Raw genomic sequence first — 10,980 nt, forward strand, 5'->3', positions numbered from 1 at the left:
ACCATTCAGAGGACTTTGTAACCTTCTGGGTTATACAATCACCAGTCATCTCACTGGGCAAGATATCAACTTCCTGGCTTTCCCTGCCAGCAGCGATTGAATTCTGGGGTGGTGAAGGGTCAATATCTCTTTCAACACTGCTCAGAGAAGAGATTCCAGATTCCCTTTCAAGACTCAGAAGTCCTGTGACATTCAAAATGCCTTTTAAAGCAACTGAGGCATGTGATTCTTGGCTCTTTAACTCACAAAGATTAGGCCAGGGTATGTGAAGGGAAAAAGCCCAGAGGTCTCCCCCCTCTTCATTCTTCTTGGCCATTCCCTAACATTATGTAATAGCCAAGTGCTTGTCTGCAAAAAGCATCCACTGTTCTTAACAGAACAGCACTGGCCTCAGCCTCTCTGAAAAGGGAAAAAGGGGGAGGGCGTGGTGGTGTCATATCAGTCACCCTTGAAACTTTTTGAGAAATGGACATAAATGCTCACACTGCACTCATGTCAAAGCAGCACTGATGGTCTCACTAACTAACAGCCTCACCAGGCCATCAACTGATAGGGCCTTGAGGCTCAACTGCTTTGTTAGTGGGTCAAAAGTCTATAGCTTTACTAATTTTTGGGGTGGAAGCAGGAAAGAAACAGACACCTGTAAAAGAAATGGACAAAAATTAGAAGTAGTGTTTCTTCCTGATATTTCTAACTTGTCATTGTAAGATGTAGCCAAACAAACAAACAAGACAATGGTCCGTGTCAGGTCACATGCTTTACAGAGGCAATGGTTTTGTGTTCCCCCTTAAGTTCCAGGAAGTCTCTCTTTGCTGGAAGAAAGAGGAAGCATATATAAAAATAGTGATCACGCTTTAAACTAAGGTTCCATTCAGAAATAGCTTATAAATGATTAATAGATGTCTTAAGAAATAGTTCAAATTGCTACAGATGATTATTTTCATAACAACAGTATTTTGGCTAACTTCTCACACATGGAGTCTGTCCATTTCTCTTCTTAACACCGGATATAAAGTAGGTGTAGATGCCCTATGTGCACTGAAAGGAGAATAAACCCCTATAACTAAAAAAAAAAAAAAAAAAAAAAAAAGGAGTTCTTATGGCACCTTAGAGACTAACCAATTTATTTGGGCATAAGCTTTCGTGGGCTATAACCCACTTCATCAGATGCATGGAGTGAAAAATACAGTAGGCAAGTATAAATACACAGCACATGAAAAGATAGGAGTTGCCTTACCAAGTGCGGGGCCAGTGCTATCGAGGCCAATTCAATTAGGGGATGTAGCCCATTTCTCAACAGAGGGGAAATTACTTTTTGTACTGCTAATAAGGCCAATTCAATCACAGTAGATGTGGCCCATTCACAACAGTTGAGAAGAAGGTGTGAGTATCAGAGGGAAAATTATTTTCTGTACTGTCCCAGCCACTCCCAGTCTTTATTCAGGCCCAATTTGATGGTGTCAAGTTTGCAAATTAATTCCAGTTCTGCAGTTTCTCACTGAAGTCTGTTTAGGCCTTATTATAAAAATGAATATCAAACAAAAAGTGTGCATTAGCGGAAATATAAAATAGTTTTAATATGAAAGAGAAGGGACACAACACTAATCCATTCTTGCAACTAGTGGAAACATTGGCTTATAATTAACATTTAGCCTGTTTATGCTCAACAACATACTTTCCTTAATGAAAATTACAATCCTACGCAAAATCCTTGGAGAATTATTTAAAAACAGACTGTCTTATTTACACATTTTTATATTAAAATCACACAATGGTGCACAGAATTTACTTTAAAAAGGGGAGATTTAGGCACTCAAAGAGGTTGATTGTATATAGGTACCTTTATCCTATCTTAAAATTGTATTCTAATAGTCACTCTCATCTTCTATACCCAAGGATCAAAAACAGAAGGTTTTGGAAAACATGATTCTGTCATTCTGGTTTAGCAGACTCCAGGACTGTACAGCCAAGGAAAAACACCACACTAGATTTCCCCCCTTCACCACCCCATTTAAACAAGCGTTTCTGTGGTTCATTAGCAAATACTCATGCTTCACTTAGAGGCTTTCGAAATTTGCTCTGAAGAAAAACCCTTGGAACACGCAGGCCTTCTTTCCTATTCACAGTTTCTCGCAGCACATACTCATTGACCACTTGCTCATATCCTACAGCCTTAAAGAGATGAGACAAGAACTCTACAAGGGAGAAAGATGAAAGGTGGTGTTACTAAAAATTAGTTTAGACTGTTTTTAAGTACTAGTGAGCATTTTTACAAGCATTTGTTTTTAACTACTTAATTACATCCACTTTCATGAAAATCACAAAGGGTTCAAACTTGCAAGTTGCTCTGTGCAGACAGACACCGACGCTTGCACTGAGCTTCACTGAAGCCTATGAGGCTCTGCTTTCATGCTGAGCAGCTTGCAGGACTGGGGCTTTAAACTGGTAACACAATCTGTTTCCCAAATTGTGTGCATTTATCCTTTTAAATTGAAAGTTTTCCCATTCCTCTTCTGAATCACTATGAAATTATTTTCACATTGTGTAGTGGGCCAGCACAAAGCCAATGCATCATCTTAAGTCCCGCTTCAACCCCACTTAGAAGATTTCAGTGGTGGACTCGCCTTGCTCTCTACAGAAGGGCAAAATATGCCAAGTTCCCACATTGTAGTTAAACAGAAAAAAAAGTAAGGTGGCACACTGGAAATGTTGATACTACGTTGATACTACAGTTCAAACTTACTTTCCGTACACACATAGGAAGAAACCTTAGTGAAGTATTTCTTTCCCTGGAGGAGCGAGCGAGGCCTAGGAGACAGGACATTGGACTGGAAGTCAGAAGACCTGGCTCTGCTGCTGTCCTGCTGTGTGATCTTGGGCGAGTCATTTCTCCTCTGTTTACCCTCACACCTTTCTTTATCTGTTCTACCTAATTAGACTGTAAACTCTCCATAGCAGAAATTGTTGCTCATTGTCGTTTGTACAGTGCAAGAAATACAAGCTACTGAAATATAAATAATAGATACTGCTAGGGTGACCAGATGTCCCAATTTTATAGGGACAGTCCCAATTTTGGGGTCTTTTTCTTATATAGGCTCCTATTACCCCCAACCCTCTGTCCCAATTTTTCACATTTGCTGAAAGGTCACCCTGGATACTGCCACCACAGGACAACTTCACTGTAATGAAATCAGGCTATGAGCAAGATCTACACACTCACTCCTCTACTAATTAAAAATAATTTAGGGGAGTGAAAAAATTAGTTCTCTGAGAAGGTGAGAAACTGATAATCCTGTTTGAGCCAGATATCTATCCCTTTCAAAAAGGAACAATCACTATCTGCATTTGCTCCTCCTTTCGCCTCTCTCATCTGTTTAATTTCTCTCAGCTGAAAATAAGGAGGAACGCTAGCACCTCCTGACTGGCAAGCTCCTCCATGAACCACCACCAAGTGGTCACAAAGCACATTTTGCTGCACTAGACAATATGTTTTGCCTATCAAACTCCTGGAAAAACAAATTTGTTAGATCACAGTTAAACTCAACAGGCCATTTTGGAGAGAACTGACACTGGTGAATGATATTTTAAGAGTCATTCGCTACTATCGCACAATATACAGGTTGTTTTCATATCACCACAAGAAAATGAGACAGCAGGTAATAACAGAATCTTCAAAATTCAAGGAAAAAAACCTCACTAAGAATTCCCATCCAAAACACTCAACTGTGATATCTCATTCTCGAAATACCTAACAAGAGATTGAATTCAAATTTCCAGTTCTAGGCTGGGTCCCCCAGTCCCTCCCTCCAACAGCAGAACTCAGTTTGCCACAATTACCAGTGTAAGTGGAACTAAACAAGCTATTTGATGAACAAAAATGACCCTAGGAATGCTTGGGTTAAGTTGCATAGCTGCTTGCATTATTTATCTTAAATTTAATTAATATCCTTTAAAGAACAGAAGCATCTCAAAAATGATCAATGGAATTAGCTTTTATTTTTAAATATGAGCAGCAACTAGGTAACCGACTACGTCATAAAATATAAAAATTATTTACTTAGCTCCAAAAGACTTTCAATGTTTGATTTTGCTTTAAAGAAGGAAAAAAAAAAGACTTTTTTCTTTCATGTAGCCCCATAATTAATACAGGGAAGTATTTGTTCTCTAGTGTTCAGTGAGCGAAACTGGGAGTCAAGAGACCAGAGTTACAATCCCAGTTTTGTACAAGACTTTGGGCAAATTGCTTAATTTCTCTGTGCTTCAGTTTTCCTATCCATAAAGGTGGGACATTTACCTTCTTTTGTAAAGCATTTTGAGATCCCTCAATGAAAGACTATATACAGTAGAACCTCAGAGTTACGAACACCAGAATTACGAACTGACCAGCCAACCACACACCTCATTTGGAACCAGAACTAAACGATCAGGCAGCAGCAGAGACCAAAAAAAGAAGCAAATACAGTACAGTACTGTGGTACATACAAACCACTAAAAAAAAAAAAAGTAGTATTTTTCTTCTGTTTAATAAAGTTTCAAAGCTGTATTAAGTCAATGTTCAGTTGTAAACTTTTGAAAGAACCATAAGGTTCTGTTCAGAGTTATGAACGACCTCCACTCCTGAGGTGTTCATAACTCTGAGGTGCTACTGTAAGTATTGTTAGTGTCATAAGATGATGATAATGAAATGCTTTTAAAAGTTATCTTTACTAAAATGTAGAGCTGACTGAACTTGGAAATAATCTACCAGAAGAGACAGCAGTCACAACTAGTCAAATTATTAGCACAGTGTTACCTTAATGAAAGCTTGTAGAAGCTTTCCTTCATTCCAGTCATACGTTTGCTTCAAGGCCCACTGACTTCAATGGGTTTTAAATCAGGCTTCATACACGTAAGAACATTGCAATAAAACTATTATGGGATAACTGCATCCCTTAGTTGCTTAGTGATGTAGGAGACCAAATCTTTTCCGAAGCATTTTTCTCTTTCTTTCAGAGTATTGATCTGAATGAGGCCACTGCAGCTAACAAGTTCTAAACCTATAATGCTGTGGCCTCATCATGATGGTACATATAGGTAGTTCTGTCAACAGATCAAATTGCTCCTTCAGTCCTGCCATTTTTATAAAACAAACATATACAGCTGGAAAACAAATTACACCAAGGTTTCATAGTTCATATATGTAACAAGCAACCCTTAAAGGCATAGCAGCAATTCACTGAAGCAAGTTTAAACAAAAAACTTGCAGAGAAAAAAGTTTCTATTAAATATCTTACCATCAGTAAAGAAATATGATCTTGTCCCATCTTGTCTAACATAAAAGTTTTCTCCAAGTTTGCTGCCAGATTTAAACCTAAGCATTGCATGATCATAGAGCCCGTAGTCTCGAAATAAGACACATTTGCCTGGTTTTAATATCTGTCAGATAAAATTCAGATATATCAGTAAAGTGGACATAACAAAATTATTTAAAGGAGAGCAAACATTTGTGGCTTGTAAATTTCTGCAGAAGTGAACAAATGGATTAAATGAGCTAAGCCATCTTCACAAAGAAAACAGTAATTAGCCTCTGTCCCATGTGAGCTAAGAAATAAATCTCTATTTTAGAAAACAACCTCTGAAGTATATCAAAACCTAACCTTTATTAGTCAGAGTATAGCTGATGTGATACAGTAAATATCCTATAATATAAAAATCCAAATACGAACTGCAAATAAAAATAATGTAAGTTTGAACCTTTCTTCCCAATCAGTAGCCAATTATTTTTGGACAACAGTTATCTCAAAGTAGTTGTGCGTTTATCAGCTCCTCATTTTAGTGCCTGCTCCTGCAGGATGCTGAGTTTCAACCCTCAATCAGAGTTGAAAAATCTCAGCACTTCACAGGAGGAGATGCTAATGCTCCTCCTCTACTTCTTGTTTGAAGCCTAAGACCCCAGTCCCACACAGACTTATGTACATGCTTAACTCTGTATACTGTGTGTAGTCCCACTGATTTCAATGGGACAACTCACCGTGTGTAAAGTTAAGCACATATGTTAGTGTTATCATCAGGATCAGGGCCTTAGTCACTATCAACATAACACACTACCATAGAAACTTTAAATTCAGATAAAGGAAAAATAATGGTACTTAGTTCTCATTAAAAACAACTGACAACACTGCATTTTGTTTTGCATTTTGTTGTGTGTTAAGGTGCTCGGTATAGATAAAAATGGTAACAAAAACCAAGAGAAAATAATGCTGGGAACCTAGAGAAAGCATTGTTTATCTCTGATCTGACTTTCAGCCAATCAGCTGATTTCCTTTTTATAAAAACAAGTCATAATAGCATTTTCTTAATGGGTATTTCTTAAAAAGGCAAAAAGTCATGCTGTAAAAATGGCATCATGTGATTCCATGTGCTGCGTCTCAAGGACCATATAGCAAATCTGCTTAGGTTACTTGCAAAAAAGATTTTTCTTCTAACAGCCAGTCCTACAGCAATGTAGATGTCATATTATCAACATGAAAAATTTTGTAACATGAATTTAGATATGTTGATGATGCACAAGCCACAGGAGAATCCAGGTCACTCACTCAGAACTAACAGAAGAAAAATGTAGTCAAAACTTCTTTTAGTCCCCATAGTAAGCAAATATGACTGAATTCACTTAGGGAGTAAAGTACTAACTAAGGAGATGCCATTTTCACATAAAGAAAAGGAGTACTTGTGGCACCTTACAGACTAACCAATTTATTTGAGCATAAGCTTTCGTGAGCTACAGTAGCTTTCTTTTTGCGAATACCTTTTCTTTTTGCGAATACAGACTAACATGGCTGTTACTCTGAAACCTGTCATTTTCACATAATTTCTTTTCAGAGTGGAATCGTATTCTTGAGTCAAAAAAGATCAAACTTCCTCCCCCCAAAAACTGTTAAGCTATACTTACATATTTACCTTATAAATATTTTGCAAGGCAAGGTGCATCTTGTCAGGGTGAATGGCAGAAAGCACGAATATTAATGTGACAACATCCACAGAATCTGCTGGTATATTTTCCAGAAGGTCATCTTTGGTCAGATCACACTGGAATACTTTACATCTCTCAATATTATATAAAGCGTTCTTCTATGGAGTGAAAAGATGTTGCTTTAGTTGAAAAGTAACAGCATTCGCTATAAAATTATAAAATACAAAATTGTATTTTGTGATTTTTATTTTTTTTTTAAACTGGGAGCACAACAAAAGGAAACAGAACTACAAAAGTGCATTCACTCCAAGCTTTCTGTTTACTCAAGTCCATAGTCACACTATGGTCTACACTAGGAAATGATGTTGGTATAACTTTGTTGGCTCAGGGATGTGGAACATCCACACCCTTGAGTGATGGAGTTATACTAACCTACCCCCAGTCTAGACAGTGCTATGTTGACAGGAAGGCTTCTCCTATCAACATATCGACCAACTCTCGGGAAGATTGAGTACCTAAGCTGATGGGAGAAGCTCTCCTGTTGCCATAGGTAGCGTCTTCACTAAGCACTACAGTGTCACTGGAGTGCTGTGTCACTATTTCTGAGGGAACTCTGTTCCAAAAAATTAAAAATTCTATGCCAAAAATTAAAAATTCTGCACACAATATTTTAAAATTCTGCATATTTTGTCAAAATAACACAATTACACCAGCGGCCCCGGGGCTGGAGGTAGGATCCAGGGACTGGGTTCATTATAGCCAAAGGTTTGTTAGGCATTCTAGCGAGGGTGTAATGTATTGTATAAAAATAAATTAATGAGTATAAACATGCTATCTGTTTATAATAGGTCTTCAAATTTTCTTGAAAAGAGCCTCTCAGTTTTTGTTTTCAAGATCACTCTGGTTGTCCCTCCTCCTTCCTTGCAAAGGATGTCACAGCTGAGTTTATGTCCCAAATCAAATTTGTGTTGTATTGTGTTGTTTGTCAGGACATAGGTACGTTGGGGGGGAGGGGAAAGGACTTTCTTTGCTGAATCAGTCTATTATTCTAATTGACCAAACTTAACTTTTAGGAAATATCTAAGTACAACATTCACACTTACTATTACAGTAATATAATTTAATACTAGAAAATCAGGTCCTCAGTGATGATTCAATTTCTTGTAAATTAAGCTTTAATACTGTATATCAGTTTCTCTCTTCTTCCATACAGGACAGTTTACCATCCTTATAGAAGAAAACAAAGCTAGATAATCTGGACTCTGAAGAGCACAAATTTCTAAAGAAGCACTAAAAATACAGACAAATATCACACCAACCTTTATATATTCAACAGCTCTTAGAGAGAAATCACAGGCATAAGCAAAGATATTCAAGTCCTCTTCTAAAAGTGGAAACAAGCAATTTCCAACCCCACAGCCTGCTTCAAGAATGGTCAGTTTCTGATCTTCAAACTATATGGGAGAAAGAGGCCAAGCATACAGAACATCACTTGTGTTTGATCCTCATAGTACAAAGATACTGCTTTTCACATTTTAAAGTTAGGATTAGAGTTTCAATTATCAGTTTAAAATCGGAAGTATCCTTCCACTGGCAATTTATATTACATTAAGTTTCTCTTTAAAAACTACTAAAATCTCATTTGTGATCTACTCATTTCAGCAACGATCAAATTATGCTATCCTCTTTGCCTTGGCCCTTTTATTAAATAGGGTGAACAACAAATACATTTGAATGTGTTTTTAAAATGTATATTTTAATGCATTGACTATTCTAGATAGGTGACTTTATAACAGAGTGCTCAGAAGTTTTGCAACTTGTGTCTGAAAATTGGAAGAAAGAGAGGAACTCAGATATAATTTAGGACACAGAGCAAATATTCTAGAGCAATGGTCCCCAAACTGTGGGGCACGCCCCTCTAGGGGGTGCAGAGAGAAAGGCCCAGGCCAGCCCCCATGCAGATTGGAGAGGGAGCGCCATTCAGCCCCCAGCTCCTCTCCAACCCTGCCCCAGCCACAGCTCTGCTTCTGGCTCCACCTGCAGCCATGGCCCCACCCCAGACACAGCCACACCCATGGCCCAGCTCTGTTTGATTCCCTCTCCAACCCCAGGCCAGCTTTGCCTCTAGCCTCAGATCCTCTTCCTTTCCCGTTCAGGCCCCAGCTTTGCCTTCAGCCCAAGCTCTTTTGCTGAGCCAATTGTACAGATTCCATTACTGGACAAATTCCATTACTGGTAAGTGGGAGGCATGACAGGAAAAGTTTGGGCACCACTGTTCTAGAGAGAGTGGGTCTGAATGTAAAATATAGGTCAATCATCCACTATTATTCAAAGACTTCATAAGAGATTTCAACTTTTGAAACTTTCAGATGGGTCCCGGTTGGAGCCTGCTAACAGAGATAGTGAGGAGAGAACAGGCTGAAAAGTCCAATCAAAAAACGTTTCAAATATTTTATCTTAAAAGTAATGGAGGCTATCAACTACACAACACTGCACACTTGACATACAACAGTGATCTGTCACTGATATATCTTATTTGGAGAACTATTAAATCATTTGAAAATAATTAGCAATATTTTCCCCTTTACTTGTAGAACTAACGTAATGGCTCACCTCCCGGCATGCTTTTAAATCTTCAAACTCTCTAGTTGTCCAATGCCTGTCTTTAAAGAAGTTTGTGCTGTTTCTTTTGTAAAACAGATCCCAGTTCTTCTGTGCCTCTTTCTCCAGTTTCAGTTTTTTGAAGTCAGACACCAAGACTTGATCTCTTGCCAGTTTCTCAGCTTCTTCAGGGCTAAGGGTCCTTGCACTGTGCCCTTTCTTTTGGAAAGCATCATCTTCACAAATTGGGGCGACTGAATTCAAGTAATTATCAAATGTGTTTCCTTGGAACATCCTGGATTCATCCATATGAATACAGACAAAGCAGATTTAAAGTGTTTTTTCCTCAGGTGTATATTTCCATCTCTGATTTCAGAAAAGACAATCAAGGCCCTAGAAACATAAGAAATAACGAGAAAAGGGTTATAGCTTGCACTTCTTAGGGACTTCTTGTAACTCGCTCTAAGCACCAGGCTTAGAAAGCACCAAACCTACTTCTCTGAAACCTCCACGAAAGTCCTCCAGCAAAACCAGGCACTATCAGACTTGACTTTCCGAAGATTTCTAAGATTAAAAACAAAAACAGTCAATAAGACACACTTCTGGTCCTCTTATACATCATACAGAAGCCACAAAAACTGACTATCACCTTGTCCCCACACTATGGCCTGATCCTGCAACCTGATCCACTTGAAAGGAACCTTGCACCCATTCATATCCCCAATGATTCCAGTGGGATTCCATGCTGGTGCAAGCACAGATTGGACTGGAGCCTTTGTGTTATTTTACAAAAAAATAAAAGTGAGCTACTGACCTCTGACATTCAAAAACATAAGACGAAGGATGAAGACAGCATCCCCATTTTCAGGTAAAAATCAACAATGCCTCACCAAAGCAAAAATGTTATATTTTATTTATATAGTGCAGTCATGACATTACCCATTCACAAATACAAAGTTTAAAGATGTATACAGAATCAAGTTAAAACAAGGCCAAAATTATTTGGTCAGTTATACAGGATGTCAGACTATATGATCCCCTCTGGTCTTAAAAATCTATGACAAAGTTAGAGTAACAAGAGTCCCAAACCCTGCAAGAACAAAAACCTCACAACTCGGCCCAACGATTCAAAAAAGTCAGAGTAAACTAATAGGCTTTACAATGTGCTCTGTCAGACAATAAACAGAAGCAGATACAGTACATTTTTTAACAAGACAAACCAAAAACACCCCCAAATTGATCATTTTCATTGGCGATATCTACACGAGAAAAATATTAACCAACATGGTGTTATACATGATTTTGAGTTTAGTCTGAACATGGACAATCACATGTAAAGACACGTTAGCTGGTCTTAAAGTTACTTTGTTTTTAAACCCAACTTGACCCCATCTCTGCTAGGTACGAAGTTAAGTTTATCGCCCCATGAG

General features: G+C 38.2%; 1 protein-coding gene across 3 annotated transcripts in view; it reads right to left on the reverse strand.

Moving 5' to 3' along the window:
• The window catches only part of METTL6 (methyltransferase 6, tRNA N3-cytidine), a 42,336-nt gene that overhangs the window by 30,875 nt on the left and 481 nt on the right, over window positions 1-10,980 (reverse strand). The window contains exons 2-8 of one of the 3 annotated variants that reach the window (XM_077811207.1): window positions 10,046-10,114; window positions 9,563-9,943; window positions 8,269-8,403; window positions 6,937-7,107; window positions 5,274-5,415; window positions 2,744-2,808; window positions 1,553-2,195 (exon numbers count right to left, since the gene is read on the reverse strand). In XM_077811207.1, the coding sequence (XP_077667333.1) occupies window positions 2,166-2,195; window positions 2,744-2,808; window positions 5,274-5,415; window positions 6,937-7,107; window positions 8,269-8,403; window positions 9,563-9,859 (840 nt within the window). In that variant the 5' untranslated portion in view covers window positions 9,860-9,943; window positions 10,046-10,114 and the 3' untranslated portion in view covers window positions 1,553-2,165. Of the gene's footprint in view, window positions 1-1,552; window positions 2,196-2,743; window positions 2,809-5,273; window positions 5,416-6,936; window positions 7,108-8,268; window positions 8,404-9,562; window positions 9,944-10,045; window positions 10,115-10,980 lie in introns of those variants that run through there. The other 2 variants (XM_077811206.1, XM_077811208.1) reach the window with 2 other exon arrangements.

The sequence above is a fragment of the Eretmochelys imbricata genome, chromosome 2, assembly GCF_965152235.1.
Source record: "Eretmochelys imbricata isolate rEreImb1 chromosome 2, rEreImb1.hap1, whole genome shotgun sequence".
Taxonomy (NCBI): Eukaryota; Metazoa; Chordata; order Testudines; family Cheloniidae; genus Eretmochelys; species Eretmochelys imbricata.